At 41.7% G+C, this 19,066-nt stretch overlaps 1 protein-coding gene across 1 annotated transcript; it reads left to right on the top strand.

Moving 5' to 3' along the window:
• The first annotated feature begins 7,001 nt into the window (after nt 1-7,001).
• LOC147440701 (GDSL esterase/lipase At4g01130-like) lies at nt 7,002-18,461 on the top strand. Its single transcript, XM_086483568.1, has 5 exons — nt 7,002-7,472; nt 7,871-8,089; nt 15,518-15,675; nt 16,514-16,787; nt 18,135-18,461. Exons 1-5 carry the CDS (start codon nt 7,193-7,195, stop codon nt 18,386-18,388), a joined length of 1,185 nt encoding a protein of 394 aa, XP_086339694.1. The 5' UTR covers nt 7,002-7,192; the 3' UTR covers nt 18,389-18,461.
• Nucleotides 18,462-19,066: the final 605 nt, after the last annotated feature.

The raw sequence follows: 19,066 nt of genomic DNA, 5'->3' as shown, positions 1-19,066 counted from the left end.
AGGGCACCAGAAATGTAGTCCCCACAACCTAGAGTAGCAAGGTTGGTGCAGATTCCACCCGTACCACAATGGAGACCTTTGGCCATCCCTCGGAGAACTCCTTCAGTAGGTGTATTGCTAAGTATGGGACATCAAATTCCACTATCAAACCTACTCCCCAGACTATCGACAAGAAACATGGTAGCTGTTAATGAAGGGCTAACTAATTGATAGACTCATCCATAAGCTCAAAACTCTTGATTAATCAATTTTGGCAAGTGCATTTTATTTGTCCTTAATAGCAGTGTAGCATTTCATAATTCTTTACATTTATGCATTACCACACATGTTCTTTGCCTTCCCCTTATGATTTATTGCCATATGATTGAGCTTGCTACCTCATTGACTTTTTCTTTTACAGGCACATTCTTTCTTGCGTAGGAAGGGGGCAGTGTTGGAAGCATCCAATGCCAGCAGTAGTTTTCATCTTCTTCATGCACACATTTTTTCATTTGCTATGTACAGATTCATGGGCTCTCTATGAGTTCCAAGTTGTATCTATTAATTTACTTTATGTGCCTTGGGTGGTCGGCCATTCATTTTTGAAGCCCTAGGCATATAAGTAAATTATAGCTCATGTGAAAGAGGAGAGATCATTGTGAGAAAACCTAGAGTAGAGGAGGAGGAGGAGGAGACTATGGAGGTTGATGCATGAAGACGCATGTACTCTCTGCACAAACCAGTTAATGCATGCAAAGAAGTTGAGTCCTATTGCTTCTCTCTTTTTTTCTTCAAGTTTTATATTAGTGTCTTGATTTTTTTGTATTAAGAACTAATCACCCTTTAATTCCTTGATTGTCTATTGTGTGTTTGGTTATGGTGTTGTGTACATGATTAGATTAGTGTGTAGGTTAGGAATTGTCAATGCTCTGATCGTAAACCCATGAGCTTGGGTGAGTTCATGTTTAGGATGTGCTTACAAGTATTTCTAGGGAATGCAACGAAGAGCGATGTGTGATTAGTGTGTAACATTAATCCCTTCTAATAGTTCTCTCTTCTTTCTATTCTTGATGGACTTTCATCATTTCCCCACTCTTTTCTTACTCACTACTCTCACATGCTCACCCATGTGTGATGCTTCCATGCCCTAGCCGGGTCACTACCATCCATGGATTGATAATTTTGTTGATTTGTTGGAGTTATGCTACAAGGGAGTCAACAATGGAGTTCATCTAGTATTTAACTAAGGAATTCATAGTAGTAAAACTCAAGAAATATGCAATAGCTACTAAGGTTATTGCTCCTGTGCTCGATCTGCTTTGAATTTGGAAACCTGCCATTATGGATCTGGGACAATTTTGGCAAGCAATGTGGGAACCTCGCTGTTTGTGCCATCAGGCAAAAAGCTTGGAAAAGTAGCAAATAAATTTTACATAGGTTAAGATGTGCGTAAACCTTCTCCAAAAAGTATGGCAATAAATATTGGGGCAAGATTAAAATTGATCACATTCAAGTTTTGCACATTCTTTGGAGCATGTTTTAAATGCAATGGATTTGGACACTTTGTTAGAGATTTCAGCTAAACCCCGAGAGTTTGGCGGCAAAGGTGGTGGTAGAGAAGGTCCCATTGGCCCTCCCTATAGAATAGGAGTTAGCCAACATGGATATCAAAATTGTGAAGCACAGTGGAGGTCAGCCTAATGAAGAAAAAGTAGTGACTGAGAATAGCAAGGTGGTCACTTGTAATCAAAAATCTCAAGAACACCCTACAGTTATGCAAGGAGTGATTGACTAAAGCAAAAAGACCACCCCTAGTTTCCAGTTCTACTCTGTCACCCATAAGAAACCACTAGTTTAGCCTATTCAAAAAAGTATCCTGCCTCATACTCCTATAAAAGGTGGACAGAGGCTAGCAAAAAATATCTCTAATCAAATGCAGTGCTTCAAATCCTTGGCTTGAAGTAATTCTCATCACAAGGAGAACCCATCAAACAAGTCAAAAATCTCCTATTGATCTAGGAAACTTGTTTGAGGTTCTCCGAGCCAATAACCCCTTGGACGTGAGTACCTTGAAGACTACTTCCCAAGTGACTATCACTTTGGATGGTCGTAAAGAGGATGAAGGGGGCCATCAAGTTGACATGGTGAAGATGACAGGAGGGAGAATATGGAGGAAGCGTCCACGGCTATTGAGGAGTTCATCCCACTATCTAGTCCTAGAATGCGCGGGGCATCAAATCAGCAAGAAAGAGCACCCTATTTTGGGAGGAGGTGAGAAAGTTAGCAAACTATTGGGTAATCCAAGAGCATCACTTGGACACCACCAGATGTAGAAAGCAAGTTATGGGGAAAAACTTGGTGTACTATACAGAGGGACCATTGGGTTTCAGGGAGGCTTTAACCATTGTTCATAGGGAGCTAGAACCACAAGTGGTGTTGAATCATTCCATAAGGAGATTGGTGGGCATGAAAATCAAGTGGTCACACCCATACCTCACCATTATTAACATATGTGGCCCGTGTGATGCAAAGGGAAGACCCAAACTGGGGATAGATTTGAGGGATCTACTTTGGAAGGAGATTGGTGCATCATGGGAGATTTAAATATGGTAGAGGCCAAAAATGAAAAATCAGGCTCATCCAGCCAATTGGCAGGTTTAGAAAAAGCAAAATGAAAAGCATTATGTAAGAAATGGGCACTAATTGAGTTATGGAATATTGGTCCATGGAGTAGCTCACCTAGCTTAACCTACACCAACCTCTAGTATGCCAATACTGCCTCTCGTCTAGACAAATTTTACATCTCGCACAAAGTAGACCGACTTCCACCTCTAGTTGAGCTGAGCATAGATACCACTGAGAGTATTTCCAGCAATTTCCCTTTAAGATAAGAATTTCTAGGGCTAAGGAGGAAGATTGCTATCCAAAAGGGAAGAAGAAAAAACTTGTCTTGGTACAACATCTCTTCAAGGAACCGCTTTTCAAGACCCTGGCTATGTTGGCACTATACAAGCTAAAGAAAGGTGTGAAAGTGGTAGACCCTAGAGTCTAGCACACTCTAGTTCATAACATCTAGACATAAATTAAATGTACAGGGCCTAAGGTGAAGAAAGATCGAGTTATCAAAACCAATTAATTTGGGAGGAGTAAAAGATCTATCCCAAAAGGGGAAAAAAAAAGGCAACACTTCAGAGGGGGAGCACGGGAGGTGCCAAATTATAGGTCAATCAAAAATCACCTCACAAGATAGAGGAGGTGAGATCAGTGTTACTTAGCAATGTAAAGAGGATTGTGTTGCCAAGAGAAGCGAAAGCCCTAGAAAGGCCCATTTTAGCTGATGAATATTGGCCTGCCCTGAAGACAATGGGGAAGGAAAAGTTCCCTGGGAAAGATGGACTTATAAAAAAAACTCTTCAAAGAGTTTTGGGAGGATGTTAAATACCCAATAACCCAAATAGCGAATAAGGCCTTGATAGAGGGTCAATGTTAGCATGAAAAGTGGGCCAATTAAGCCAATTCCCAAATTGGTCTGCAGCTCTCTCTTAAAAAACTAGCGGCCAATCTCAATGATGATTATAGCTTACAAGATTATTACCACGGTTATACACTTAGGCTAGCTCCAATCCTAGATAAAGTAATCACTCTCTCTTAAAACATTGCCAGCGGGCCAATCTCAATGATGACTATAGTTTACAAGATTATTGCCAAGGTTATAGCACTTAGGCTGGCTCCAATCCTGGACAAAGTAATCACCCCCCCCCCCCCCCCCCCCCCCCCCCCCCTCAACATGGGTTTATCAAAGGAAGATCAATATATGACAACATACTGGCAGCAATAGTTGGCATCGAATATGGAAACTTCACCGAGCAAGAATGCATCCTCCTACAACTTGATCTAGACAAGGCCTATGACATAATTTCACAGTCATACATTGAAGCAATCATGAAGGTGTTGGGGTTTGGGCCTGAAATTGGCGCGATACTACACACCCTAGGGGAGTGTAGTTGTTCTCTGCTCCTCTTCACTAACAAAGTTGTGGGAACATTTGAAGTAAAGAGATCAATCAAGCAAGGTTGCCCGCTTGCCCCTCAGCTACTCTTTGCGATTCTTATCCATTGGTGATGTCACTCAAGAACAACATTGTGAAAGGGGAGATTGAAGGAATATCAGTGCTGGATAATTATTTCATTTTAATTCTCTGCTCTTCATAAAAGACAAGTCCTGGATTCTAAGAAGAACACTCAAGATCGCCCAACTATTTGCAACATCAAAAAGTTAAGATTGATTTTGCTCAGTGAAAATGACTCCTTTGACCCCACCGAGTGGTCCAGGGAGGTTGTTTCAAAAGGCAAAGTGTTCAAACATCTTGGTGTACCACTAGGGGTAGACATCTCGGACAAACAAAGATTCGAATAGGTCTTCAAATGAATTAACAGGAAATTAAAAAGGTGGGAGTTCACACTCGTTCGTTTCCATAGTAGAGTAACTATGATTGATTTCTTTATGGTCCCCTACATTTCAGCGGTCTTGCCCATTTTAAAAAATTCCAAATGCAATTGGAAGGAATTTTTGAAACCCATTAAATTATTCCTATGGAAGAACAACACAAAAGATGCAACTCCATAGCAGTGTGGGAAATGGGAATGGGGGATGAGACCCAAGGACCAAGGTGGCATCAGTATCGTGGACCCAACAATACACGCAAAAGCAATGTGTGCTAAATTTGTAGTTTTCTTAATGAATCAAAGGCAGGATTGGTCACTCATGGCTTGGGCTATGATGACAAAGTAGACTTTGCTCTCAAGGAGGCCCTCGGAAGGAGATTAAAATACAGCACATAGTACTTTTTCCTAAGCCTAGAGGTTTCAAGGGGAGTTACAAAGAAAATGCAATAAAACGGCAATAGAAGTGGTAGGGGCAATCGGTCCACCCGGGCCAGTGCCCCACGTCTCATGCCAAGGCCGGCTTCGTAGCCCCACTATCTGCAAGACACCCCTAAGTGTGTGCACCCAGCTACGAATCCTTCCGAAAGACTCCCTACTCATGAAGGGGAAGCATGCAAAATAGACATAGCAAAGGATCTCTCGAACCTCCCAAAACCTCCTTGATCTTGTTTTTTGTTTTAGAATGCCAATGTGGACCTTCACCTAGTTTCTCGAAATCTAGACGAATTAATTGTGATTTGAATAGTAAGCCATATGACGTTATACACGTTTTCGTAAAAAGGAAAGCTAGGAATAATGAGGGTTTAGAACTTTCACAGTTGAGGGACATTGGGGTAAAGGGGCCAATAAAAAACCGGCCCCCTCTAATGGGACCTTGGACCCCCCAAATTTAAAATTTTAAAGGTCCAATATTGGGACACAAGTGACCTTGTGGCGAGGTGGTTAGCTCAGCTCAACTTTGGATCATAGCCGTTGGATCCAGCTTCAAGTCTTGCTGGCTGCCATGTCTTATAATACCCCCTTGGTGTGGCTTTTAACTCACGTGCATTTTTGTTACACATAAAATCTTCGACGTTATTGCGCATCGTCGTCGAAGCACCGTTTGTGGGCGAGATTTTTACCGTAGGTAGGCATTGATGAGCTCTTCCAATTGCACACATCCAACCTGAAAACGGTGGAGTATACTGGCAACAATTTGCAATGCCCCTTAGGTGGCCTTAAGTTGGGGGTTTTACCCTACACTAAGGCTAGGCTCCGAGTGAACCAACACTGGAAGCCTAGTTTTTCAAACGTTGCATCCCTCCTCATTGACAAGAGCCAAATGCAATTTGTAATTACTTTTTTGTAAGCGCTTTGCATCCAATTGGTCATAACCAGCAAGTTCATTACGTTGAAAAGCGGGTGGAAAAATCCCAAGGTTGGGGGGAGGGGAGGCGGCGCCTCTCCCAAAAACAATGTCTTTATTTTTGCATCCAATTGGTCATAACCAGCAAGTTCATTACGTTGAAAAGCGGGTGGAAAAATCCCAAGGTTGGGGGGAGGGGGGGCGGGGCCTCTCCCAAAAACAATGTCTTTATTTTTATTTTTGAGAGTTGGGGACAAACAATGAAGCCACTTGCCAACACGCCTGAACCGAGCCTAAAGGTAGCGTTTTATTAAACTAAAAAAGGTGGGGCTTCCTTTGAAGAGGGGGGGGGGGGGGGGGGGTTGTTTGTGACTTTAGCTTCTCGTAATTATAAGCATTACTACTTTTTCAGATTTAAAAAGTGTAAAATAAATGGGGGCTATTATTGAGTCTGCGCCCCCATTAACCCGAATCTACCAAGATGCTACTAATATCCACATCTGGTTCTGTGCCGCCATGCGCCTGCCGCTCTAGCTCTCCAGCCATAGCCTCATCCCTCTCTCTTTGTGCTCGACCCACGATCTGTCGGCAATGCAGACGCAACGCCTTTGGGAATGCCCACACACACACACGCACACACTCAGACACACGCGCGCGCAGTCCTCCCCATCATGCTCCGCTCCATGCGCTCCTCATCTCCATCGCCATTCTCACCTGAGGCCTTGGGATCTCTCCCGACTCCCTGTAAATCACCTGCGCTCTCTCTCTCTCTCTCTCTCTCTCTCTCTCTCTCTCTCTCTCTCTCTCTCGTGCCAAGCTCCCTGTCTTTCTCTCTCCCTTACGACATGTGTTAAGTAACTCTTAGTCGGATGTTTCCCAAGACGTTAAAATTATCTTCTTCTTCTTTTCTCTCTCTCTCTCTCTCTCTCTCTCTCTCTCTCCCCCCCCCCCCCCCCCCCCCTCTCTTTTCCCTCAAAGCCTCAACGGCATCTACCCACATTCCCTTTAATTCACCCAAACTAGAATTGGGGACACCTACTCGGTTGGCGTTAGAGGTGGCTTTTTTGTTTTGTAAAATAAATGGGGGTTGGAACTTGGGAGCGAGAGAGAGACAGAGCGCGCGCGCGTGTATAATTTATAATCCCAAGAGTCTAGAGACCTTTCGACGAGTATTATTAGTCGTAGTGTATGTGGGGATGGCCGAAAGAGAGATCGAGAGATAGAGAGAGAGTCGTGACTCGTGTGTCACGTGGTGTGCAGAGAGACGCGAGAGAGAGAGAGAGAGAGAGAGAGAGAGTGTGTGACAGTGTATATATGCGCGTGTGGCGTACTGTGCTTTAGAGAGAGGAGGAGAGGATATATTGGGCTGGTCATTGTGAAGCAGGAGATAGCGAGACGGAGAGAGAGAGAGAGAGAGAGGAAGATGGGGCAGCCGCTGGTCAGTGTGGTAGCGGCAGCTATGATGATGGTGTTGGGGGTGGGGATGGGCATGGCGAAGGGGGAGGGGGAGCGGGAGGAGTGGGTGGTGGAAAGGGGGTGCAAGGCGCCGCTGGTGGTGTTCGGAGCATCCATGGTGGACGTAGGGGAGAACGCGGTGGCGCAGCCTCTGACGTCAGCTGCAGAGTTCCCGCCTTACGGCCTCGACTATTTCGGCCGTCCAGCAGCCCGCTTCAGTAATGGCCGTGTCATCAGCGATTTCCTGTGTCAGTATCTCTCTCTCTCTCACTCACTCTCTCACAAAGAGGTTTTTGACAAATTCTTACAATAATTCCCACATTGTGACTTACCTCAACATCATGAGCTTCTGGGAGGAAGGCACCACATACCTAGATAGGTACAATTGGGGGCAGGGACCGCCGGCCCGGTGGGGGGGGCGGTGATCCACTGCCCCCAATCGTACTTAGCTAGGTATGCGGTGACTCTCGAGCAGAAGCTCATGATGTTATGCATTGTATGAAAAACATTGAAAAAGACTCTGTTTGCCTTTTTAACTTGTGTTATTTTTATAGCCAAAGGGATAGTTTTTTTTGGTATGCATTGCTAGATGACTTTTATGGTATGCCTCATCAAAACATTGTTGTATTGTTGTTGCTTTTTATAGCACAAGGTCTAGGTTATGGATTGATGGACCCTTATCTCAACTCTGTGGATCCACACTTTGAACATGGTGTAAACTTTGCATCATCTGGGTCTACTGCAAGAAACTCGACGCAAAGTGGATCCTCGGCTCGAGGTAGTGGCTTGTTTCCACTTGATATGCAAGTTAAGCAATACAAGCTATTCAAGTCCAAGCTTCAATACCTTGAATCCAAAAATAAAGGTACTTAAAATATTCTTTTTTACACCATCAATGCACTTGCATCAATGAGTCTCTTGAATTTGATTTTTCTATGGAGTCTTCCAACACACTCCATCTTTACCACCCCACCACCACCAAATACCTTTTTTGATAAAATAACTCTAAAACTAATGTTTGCTAACTTGGTACTCACTCAAGATCATTAGTTAAGGCTATAGTTAATCTGTAAAAAAGAGCATTGCAATGAGGTATCGGGAGATCCCTTGTTAGGGTCGAGTGGTTTGCTCAACGTCCACGAGTGGAGAGGCTTTGGGCACAACTTAGCACTCAAGGAAATTTGGTTGTGGACAAAAAACGATGGTGGCATTGCCTTGTGGGCAAGGGCTCGTCCCAAGTTGGGACGCATGGTTGTCTCCACTCCTCTTCTCGAAACAATCTTAGCCCATCATCCTCAACTTTTTGGAGAAGGGAGAAGACCATCCCTCCCTCCTCTCCATATAGAGGCAAAGGGTGCTCAAATGATGGCTTCCTTTCTCTAGTCGATGATTTTGAGATTGCTTTTATGGTGGAATTGGCTCAGGCTGGTGATGCTTGCAGTTGTCTGGGTTGTGGAGTAGTTGGAATCCCTTTGATAGCACTTTTTGGGTTTGGTTATGGTGGTGGGGTTTGTTATGTCTTTATCAAAGGTCTTTTTCATAATAACTAATATCTAATTCTCCTAAATGATTTTCTCATGTTAAACTGATCATTTAATATGGGAAAGTACCAGGGGAGAAAAAGCTAGAATATTGGTTAAGCTGGCAAACCAGCCACATTAGAGATCCAAAGGAGGGAAAATAGAGATCCAAAGGGGGGGGGACATCTACAAAAGAGCAATGTGCAACAATGGGCTTCAAAGACCCTAAGGTTCAGCCCACTAAGACTTCCAAAATGCTAAGGTTCTAAAATTCAAAGGTTATGTCCAATGGTCCAACCCTAGGGAAATTTGGATGGTTTAGTGATGACCAAAAAGTCTTTCATGGCTCTTAAAGAGGAGGGGGCGAGTCCTAAAGGTAGGGGCAAAGAGAGAAGCTTGTGAGAGAAAACACACAAACACACACTCAAAGGCTTCCCTTTACACAAAGGGCGTAATGGACACATGTCAACTCCCTAGGCCATTTGCCCACAAGGTGCACTCAAATTCTATTGGATGGCCATAGAGGTGGACCAATGAGAATTAGGCTACATTATCTTTTAGTTTAATTCATTTAAAAACACTTGATAAAAGAACCAATAAGAATTAAGCTCTCTAGAAGACTATTGGACAGTCTCCAAAGGGTTTCAATGAGCATTCAACAGCCCAATGGCTTGTCTGATTCCTATTGGCTAGAAGACAAAGGGGTCCAATGAGAGTGTAGTTGCATTATTTAATTACCTAAAACTCTCACCAAAGGGGAAAGGGGGACACATGTCACAAGGCTATCACTTATGCTTCTCAATTTGTATTGGCTAAGCTTTGCAGGGTCTAATCGGGTGTCAGCATGAGTGATTTGCAAGAGGGGTCGACCGAGAGAGAGAGAGAGAGAGAGAGAGAGAGAGAGAGGGGGGGGGGGGGGGGGGGGGTTGATTTTGGCAAGGCATTATCACACACACTCATACAATCTCATGTGTGTACAAGAAGACTCTCTCTCTCCTTCTCAAGCTTTAATGGAAAGCTCATCACCTAGTCCAAGCTTGTGAGAAGGGAGGCCTACACTAGCAACTCTTGGCTTTGTGATGCAAATCCAACCAAGATCAAGCTTCAATGCATGCTCATTGCCTCTACCATGCTAATTACTAAGCTATGCTAAGCTATTATGAGTGATTAGGTGAGGAGATATACTTCTTTCTTGTAAGACTACTCCTTCTTTCTCTCACTCTACTCTCAAACCCTGCTACCTCTCACCATATTCGAAGGTGTGTGAGGTCTTGGGTCTGAGACCGTGAGGGAATTGATGTTGTGTTTTATAAGTGTTAGCTTAGTGCTTGAAGCTTCCATCTTCATTTCACTAGCTAGTTATTGAAGGAACACAAAGAATTGTGTTGTAAAATATCTCCCTTGATAGGGAAAACCTATAATACAAAGCCTTTTGGAGGGGGGACAGGCTCCATGTAAATCTGATCCTCAACTGTTGTCAATAGCTTAATTTCTCTCTCTTTTGAAGTATTGTTCATGCCTATCTAACTAGGTGTTATGCTTTTTGTTGCTCTCTCCATCCAAGCACTCTTGCTATGCTCATTAGGAATCTATTCTAATGAAATGTTCACTATGTCTATGGCTATTTTCCCCTACACACAAGTTACTAGGCCATTAAATGTTACATTGGTATCAGAGCACAAGGCTTCTCTTTTCTTGGTGAAGAAGGGAGGTCCTCAAGCTAGCTATAAATGGTTGTTGTTATTAATTGCAATTGAGTAAGTAGAATAGGGATTTTTCAACCTTATAGTGCGCTTGCCTTCGTGCAGATAATGGGGCATCACCGTCGAGCTTCTTGAAGTCGTGAAGTAGAAGCACGATCTCACCAAGATACATTTCTTCTTTATGGGATAGGTGAAAATGTTCTACAAGTTTTAGCATACATTATGAGTGGGCTAGTATTGGTAGTGGTTTTATATGAATGATCACTATGTCTACACATTTGATCTTCTTGCGGGATACAGCCAATAAGCATGGGAAGAGTGAGATTGGTAATACTACCTTGGGTATAACAAAAGAATTCCATGATGAAGGTAAATCACTCAAGAGCATAGTTGATACAGCCAATAAGCAAATAAGCATGGGAAGAGTGAGATTGGTAATACTACCTTGGGTATAGCAAAAGAATTCCATGATGAAGTTAAATCACTCAAGAGCATAGTTACTACTTGAGAGTCAGTGAAATTGAGGCATGTAGTGGGGGCCTCATCTAAGAGAGCTTGTCATTCTTCTAGGAAGTTAGGTACAAGAGAACCATCCACTAGGGATAGATTTACGAAACGTTGATGGGGAGACACTTGTGAGGCAATGTCAGAGTGCTCATAGAGTAATTTTAGTCTATCCCAGATTTCCTTAGATGTGGAGAGACGATGTACTAACTCTACCTATCGGTCACTTATACTTAGTAAAATGTGTGATTTATGTGTTGCCTAATGACGAATAGCCTTATAATAGGTGCAAGCGTGAAAATTTTTGTAAGTATTTGAATTATAAAAAGAGGTGCTGAGAGGTTAGCTTTGGTTATTTAATAGTTGATCCGTTGTTGTCATAATGTCATCGCTTGAGAAGAAGAGGGACGTTGTCGACACGCACAAGAAACCATCAGCATGAGACCCATCACCAACAAAGAACCTTAGTGGAGTTAATTTATCAAAATCATGTTAATTGATTCAAAAGAGAAAAGCTACATTCATGATCTACGTGTACAGAGACAAGGCAAAGTAGGAGAGAACGTCGTTGTGAGCGGAGACGAGAGTGGGCATGTCAAGCTTTCAGGAAAGAGGTCGATGATACCTTATCCCATCACCCTCAGCTTTTTGGAGAAGGGAGAAGATCATCCCTCCCTCCTCTCCATATAGAGGCAAAGGGTGCTCAAATGATGGCTTCCTCGCTCTAGTCAATAATTTCGACATTGCTTGTATGGTGGGCTTGGATCTGACTAGTGATGCTTAGAGTTTTCTGGGTTGTGGAGTAGCTGGAGGCCCTTTAACTTTGGTTATGGTGGTGGGGTTCGTTATGGCTTCATCAAAGGTCTTAGTTGGTGTCAGGTGTTCTTTCTTCTACTTTAGTGTTTCTCTGTAGTATTGGTGCCCTTCACATGTATTAGGGAGTCATCTTGGTGGGTGGTAGGCTCTTGTGATTGGCGGCATCTACTACATGAAACAATCTATTTTACTTTCTCATTGTATTGGTTATGGATCCATGTAAAATCCGATTCTATGTCTACTCATGTTTACTGGCATGCTATGGCACGATATTTGTGCATGGTGTTGTATTGAACAGTTTGCGTTCTATTTTGATTAATGAGCTCATGTAAAGAGAGCATTTCCAAAAACAAAAGATCGTTGGTTAAGGCTAAGAAAATAAGAATCCTCCTTGGTTTTCATGGCTCTTACTGAGCATGGAAATTTTCTACTTTTGGTGGTTCTTAATCTAATTTCACGCTCTAGGGGAGGAAAGAGAGTTTAGCCAAAAAAGAAAAAATCATCTTTTAGCCTACCAAAGAGTAGTACTAGCATTTGCCCTTTTTGGTCGGTCACTTTGCCATGGCAAAAGCCTTAGTGTTTATTTTTTACTTTGCAGATAAGAAAATTGATGTTGTAGGAGCTAAAAGAGGGACAACAGGTAAAGATCTAAGTTTCCTAGACCACTAGAGAGGCTTCTCATAGCACTCCTAATTTAGTTTTGGTTGTGGCCGTTCTCAAGCCCCTTATGGAATAGTTGTCACCTCAAGGCACATGTAGTGCTTGAGGGCGATTATATTTTGTTCAAATTAATATAAATTCTCTTCACTCACAATTGTGAGTATGGTCAAGAAAAAATATATTCACAACCAAAGCCATGCTTCACTCACTTTTTGTGAGTATTGCCAAGAAGGAAAAAAAAAAAGAGATGTTTTAAGTGGAAACCTTCAAATCAGTGTTTCTTTTTCAAAGTTAAATCTTAATATGGAAAAAACCAAGACCGCTCTTTATATTTTGGCACTCATTTGTTCAGCTCATTTTGGCACTCATTTGTTCAGCTCTCTCTATATGTGTGTGTGTGTGTGTGTGTGTGTGTGTGTGTGTGTGTGTGTGTGTGAGAGAGAGAGAGAGAGAGAGAGAGAGAATGTCATTGGTGAAGCCATTTTAGCAATGCAAGGAAAAGAAACATTCAAAGCTCATGATGTCATGAGCGGTCTTCTCTCTCTCTCTCTCTCTCTCTCTCTCTCTCTCTCTCTCTTTTCCTTACATTGCTAAAACACACAACACGAATGACCAATGCAAGTCCCTCTATAGAGGGAGGCGGAAGCAACATAGGTACACAAGGGTGGCCCTTGGGTCTTGCCACCCATTCCCACTTCCTCCAATGCCATGGGGTCGTGTCTTTTGTGTTATTTTTCCATAGGCATCATATAGCTCAATTATTGTAAAATGTAGCAGTAATTTTCCACACCTACCATGTGAATGCAATTTAGCATGATCATATACCTTGCTATAAATCAAGCCTTGATGTAAGACATAAACAATCATGCGATCATAGCTATTAAAGTTTGATCGTATACCTTGCTATAAATCGAGCGTTGATGCAAGGCATAAACAATCATCCAATGTTGAAGGGGGATGAAGGGTGTTGTACACTCATAGACAGAGAGAGATGGTGTCGTTGTAGCGTAGAGAGAGAGAGAGAGAGAGGATGCAATGACAATTGAAGTCTTATCTCTTTAATTCATGTGTTGTGTGATACATTGATAGGTCCATGGATTGCAGGACCGTTTTGGTGCCTTGCGCCTCATAAATTGACAACAAATTATTACTTTCAATTTTTTCTCTCTCCTGAAGGGAAAATTAGATTAAAAATTTTTACTTGAGTAACGCTGATAATCACAGACTTCTTCTTTTGTGTTGCTTGTACGTGGATCGTTTGAGATGCTCTCTTCATCCCCTTTCATCAACACTTTGTTGCACACCTTTTAAGAAGCACAGACAATTATTAGCATTTCACCAATGAAGATCACATTTATCATTTTTATTATCATATACATCCTCTTCCCTCTCCCCCCCCCGGCCCCGCAAAGTGTGATTCAATTGAAGCATTTTCCCTAGATTTTTACTTGTCATAAGCACGCTTCTAGAAATCTTCCTACGATGTTCCAACTTAAAGCAATACATGCATGTAATATGTCGGTTGGGGTGAGGGTGATCGACTTCTTGAAGATTGTGAAGCAGAAGCACGATCTGGCCAAGATACATTTCTTCTTTGTGGGGAAGGTGAAGGTGTTCTAAAACTTCTAGCATACATTACGAATGGGCTAGTATTGGTAGTGGTTTTAGATGAATGATCACTATTTCTACGCATTTGATCTTTTTGCAGGATATAGCCAATAAGCATGGGAAGAGTGAGATTGGTAATACTACCTTGGGTAGTAACAAAAGAATTCCATGATGAAGGTAAGGCACTCAAGAGCATAGATACTACTTGAGAGTCACTGAAATTGAGGCCTATAGTGGGGGTCTCATCTAAAAGAGCTTGCCATTCTTCTAGGAAGTTAGGGTCTCATCTAAAAGAGCTTGCCATTCTTCTAGGAAGTTAGGTACAGGAGAACCATCCACTAGGGATAGATTTACCAAACGTTGATGTGCAAACACTTGTGAGGCAATGTCAGAGTGCTCATAGAGTAATTTTAGTCTATCCCACATTTCCTTAGATGTGGAGAGACAATGTACTCTACCTGTCGCTCGCCTATACTTCGTTGCCTAATGACAAATAGCCTTATAATAGGCAGGTTCGTCCTTGGATAGCCTACGAGTGGGTAGTTCCAAGTATGGACGTGGTGCAAGCGTGAAAATTTATGTGAGTATTTGAATTATAAAAAGAGGTGTTGAGAGGTTAGCTTTGGTGATTTAATTGTTGATCCGTTGATGTCGTAATATCGTCGCTTGAGAAGAAGAGGGACGTCGGTGACACGCACAAGAAACCATCAACGTGAAAACCGTCACCAACAAAGAACCTTAGTGGAGTTAATTTATCAAAATCTTGTTAATTGATTCAAAAGAAAAAGGTGGCATTCATGATCTATGTATATAGAGACGAGGCAAAGTAGGAGAGAGCCGTTGTGAGCGGGGACGACTAGAGGGGGCGCGTCAAGCTTCCAAGAAAGAGGTCAATGATACCATGTTGAAGGGTGTTGTACACTCATAGACAAAGAGAGATGGTGTCGCTGCAGCATAGAGAGAGAGAGAGAGAGAGAGAGAGAGACAATGATGATTGAAGTCTTATCTCTTTATAAATACATGTGTTGTATGATACATGTATAGACATGGATTGCAGCACCATTTTGGTGCCTGGCGCCTCATAAATTATTAACAAATTACTTTCAATATTAAAGTTTGACAATGTGCCATCTAGGCTGTTTTGATAATGCTCCTTTTAGCTGAAAATAACCATGAATTCCAACTAAATACTACATATTTAGAGCAAGTTTTCTTACTTGTAGCTATTACATATCAACCTATGATGTGCCAAGGATGTTTTTGAATTAATGGAAGCATTTTTTAATGAATTTTTGCTATTTCACAAGTACAAGAAAGCAATTTTTCAAGTTTAAATTCACTAATTTAGCTCACACTCTGCATAATTAAGGTTCTAGATAGCTTAAAACTAAATGAATCTCCTTATCAAATTTGTTAAAACATCTAACTAAATAAATCACACCATGTTTTGCTAAAAACTAATGTTGAGTGGGCTTGCTACAGAATTGAAAAACCTTCCAACAACAACAAGACTTTCCAAAGGGATTCATGTCATCATGCCAGCACATAATGATTATAGTAATGTTTTGGTCAGCTCCTCCAATTTTGATGCACCTTCTCTCATCCTCTCGATTGTGGCTGCCATTGAAGATGCCCTCAGAGTACTCTCTTACTCTTTACATTTAGATTTAGTTATCCTCTGCATAATTCTAGGAAAAGCCATCATAACTATAAACATATCATATCAAGGTCGGATTTTTAGTGACGTTAAGCAATTAGATGTGCTTATCTTAAAGCTTACCTCTGTTGAAGTGCCAACAGTTGAAGGCAAAACATCCTCTAAAACAATATGTAGCATCATCTTCTTTTGAATTTTCTCAAATTTAGATACTTAAGAAATTTTCAAAAAGAGCATTTGTTGGTCAAATTCATATGTGCATAAACACTACATGACAATAAATACATGTGCACACATGCATATGTATTTAAGTGATTTGTATGCATATATGCATACATATCACTTACCTACATGTAATTCATGATGCATAAATTCTAAGTATGCCATCCGTGTGTGTGTGTGTGTGTGTGTGTGTGTGCGTGTGTGCGTGCGTGCGTGCATACGCATATGTGTGGGCAAGCACATATGGAGGTAGAATACATTTTGTATGATGGGACCAAAAGATATGAACATCCTTTCTAGGTTATCTCAAATCTATCAATTCTCTTTGTGGTAAACTTACTCTAAATTGATTAGCTAACCCTAGGAACCGAACTTTAGCTTGAAGAGAACTTGATGATTAGATTAAATGACCAGCAATATAGAGCTATGATGATTCTTAAGAGAGTATATCATGAGATTTTACTAGAAAATTGCTCAAAACAAGAATCACACATTTGGATAAAATTGTTCATAACAAGACTCATATGAATATTTGGAAGAAATTGGAAAAGATTTATAACCTCAGAGGTGAATTATAAGTTTCTTCCATTTTTGTGCAGGAAATTTATAAAGAAGGAGCAAGGACCATGATAGTCATGAATGTTCTTCCATTGGGTTGTGCTCCGGCCTTTTTGTCACTTGCATTGCTATCTCCTCCGATGAATCTTGACCATGATCAGTGTGTTTCTTCATACAATAGCATTGTAGATCTACATAATTCTTACCTCAAGCAACTTATTGAAGAATTGCGCTCGGAGCTCTCTTGGGAGGGCCTTATTTTATTTGATCTCAACGGAATCTATCTTGATGTTGTTCGCCACCCTTCCAAATATGGTATGTTCTATCTTCCAGTATCTGTTTATGCATGTTAACCCCTTAAAGCAGTACAATAAACATAGTTAACATTATAACTTTCTCCATGCTATCATATGTTGTACCCCTCAATTAAAACTTGAAAAAAGTTCCTTCTTCTATGGAACCCAAGAAAATAGTATGCAGATATACACGTGTTATCATTTTTCAAACATATGCTAGATACATGTTCTTTTGACACACCAGAAGGCCCACAGGGCGAGGTGCTTATCCCTTCCAAATATTAGCCATGTTACATGGTCGGGCAAGGGCCGCGTACCATTGGGAAAGAGCCATGCGTAGGCATCACCATGGACACCTAATTGATGCAGTTGCCCATAAAAACATGCATATGTGCATGCGTGCACATACATATTGTCACACACATAGAGATAAGATAAGCTTGTGTGTGATTGTCTACTAGGAAATGGATATGTGTGATTTTCTAGCTGTTGAAATTCTTTAGGAGAAATAAATTGATAGAATATATCATTCTAGATTTTTTCATGATTTCTGACATAAATAAGGAGGAGTGTGAGGAACACAATAAACCTAGACAGCTACTACTAGTATCTCCATCATTTAATAGCCCAAGAGTAATTGCATTCAAAAGACATAAATGACCTAGTACCTATAAGGAAGAAATAACTTGATAAGGGTATTTAGTGCCCACCACCAATCTCCTCCCTTATCCCCTCATGCCTAGCCGCATGCCTTGCGTGCCTCCACCCCTGACTTCCTTCATTGCTACAACCTAGCCCTCCCCCATCCTCAGCCCTTTTGACCCTCCTTGCTTGGCTACCAGTCGCATGTGCATGCATCCTTCTCCCCACCCCTTGCATGCAAGGTTTCTCTTTTCCTTTCCTTTCTTCCCTATGAGACACGGTATCATGGGTAAGAGTTTAAAATTTGAATGCGTAGTATGTCCCTACAATTTTGGAAATCAATATATTGGCGGGTATCCATACTTTGAGCGATTTTGAGTTGATTTCCAAAAATCATGAAGCTTCTAAAATTTACATCTTGCTTTTACCAAGGGGGCTAGCTTAGTTGGAAGAGGGTTGAACTTGCATCACCAAGGTGGTGGATTGAACCCCCACTAAGCACCCTCGACGGTATCTCAAGGAAAAGGATGGTCCTAGGATAAAAAAGCTGACTTGTAAGCACTTTTTTTTAAAAAAAAATTAACATCTTGGTATTGCTGGTGAGAGTAAAGGGAGGGAGTAGATCTACATGGTCTTCCCATACTAGAAGGAAAAGGTTGGAAATTATTGTGATGTATTGATATGCACCAACATGCACTAACACACATGATTTTGTGGAATGAAGGTGTAACGCAACCATTGGTAGCTTGTTGTGGAGCTGGAGGCAATGAGTACAATGTCAATTTAGCCATTCTTTGTGGTAGTAGTGGGACAGTTAATGGCACAACCGTACAAGCATGGAGATGCACTTATCCAAACAATTACATTAGTTGGGATGGATTGCACCCCACTGAATCTTTTGCAAAGCAAATAGCTTATGCTATTTTAAAGGGACATTATACCTCTCCTCACCTATCTATTCAAGATGCTTGTAAGTAGTGCAAAAAAGGACCAATTCATTCACTTCATAATTAGTGTGAGAATTGCAACAAAGCTTCCTTTTGCAGGCAGATAAAACAATACAATTGGTCATTCTACTTTTAATCGTCCATGTCTATGTATGACTATTGAGCCACTCTTGGTGCCAATCCATTAATTAATAGGTGTTGTAAACGTTTTTTGAGGTGCTTCGTTAAGAGGAATCTCGGTAGATCCTCTTATGCCTTTGAGGGTGAAAAGGGGGGATATGGCACGTATGTCTGGTACGATTTTAAAACATTTGTTTGAAGCAAATCGAGGAAGATGCTAATGTGAACTTTAAGTAAAAGGAAAGTAAATCAAAAAGGGTGAGGGGGAAGGGTGTGGCGAGCACGGGGAGGGAGGTCGTGAACAATTGGCGAGAGAGAACGGGTGCAGGTGGCAGCACAGGCAAGGCTCAAAGCAAATCGATAAGGGTGGGGGGTAGGTTGCAACATAGGGAGGACGTCGACAAGTTGTTGACACATGGAAGGGGTACGTGTCAGGGGGAGAGAGAGGAGAAGCCAGCGTGCAGGGCCTTGCACAAACATTTTTTTTCAATATTGAATGGGAGCTTTGAGGCAGCAAATGTATTGCACCATGTGGGTTCGCCCATTTGATCAATGCAGTGGTTGCATTTGTGTTACAATCCTAGCATCT

This window comes from Adiantum capillus-veneris, chromosome 15 (assembly GCF_014529385.1).
Source record: "Adiantum capillus-veneris isolate H3 chromosome 15, ASM1452938v2, whole genome shotgun sequence".
Taxonomy (NCBI): domain Eukaryota; kingdom Viridiplantae; phylum Streptophyta; class Polypodiopsida; order Polypodiales; family Pteridaceae; genus Adiantum; species Adiantum capillus-veneris.
Note: the sequence above shows the minus strand (reverse complement) of the source record. Positions and strands in the feature narration are given on the sequence as shown.

Bases quoted from the DNA above. Each gene is read 5' to 3' on its own strand.
- LOC147440701 (XM_086483568.1), top strand. From the start codon at position 7,193: ATGGGGCAGCCGCTGGTCAGTGTGGTAGCGGCAGCTATGATGATGGTG. The intron at 8,090-15,517 runs GTACTTAAAATA...GGCTTGCTACAG, and splicing joins CCTTGAATCCAAAAATAAAG to AATTGAAAAACCTTCCAACA. The intron at 16,788-18,134 runs GTATGTTCTATC...TGTGGAATGAAG, and splicing joins TCGCCACCCTTCCAAATATG to GTGTAACGCAACCATTGGTA.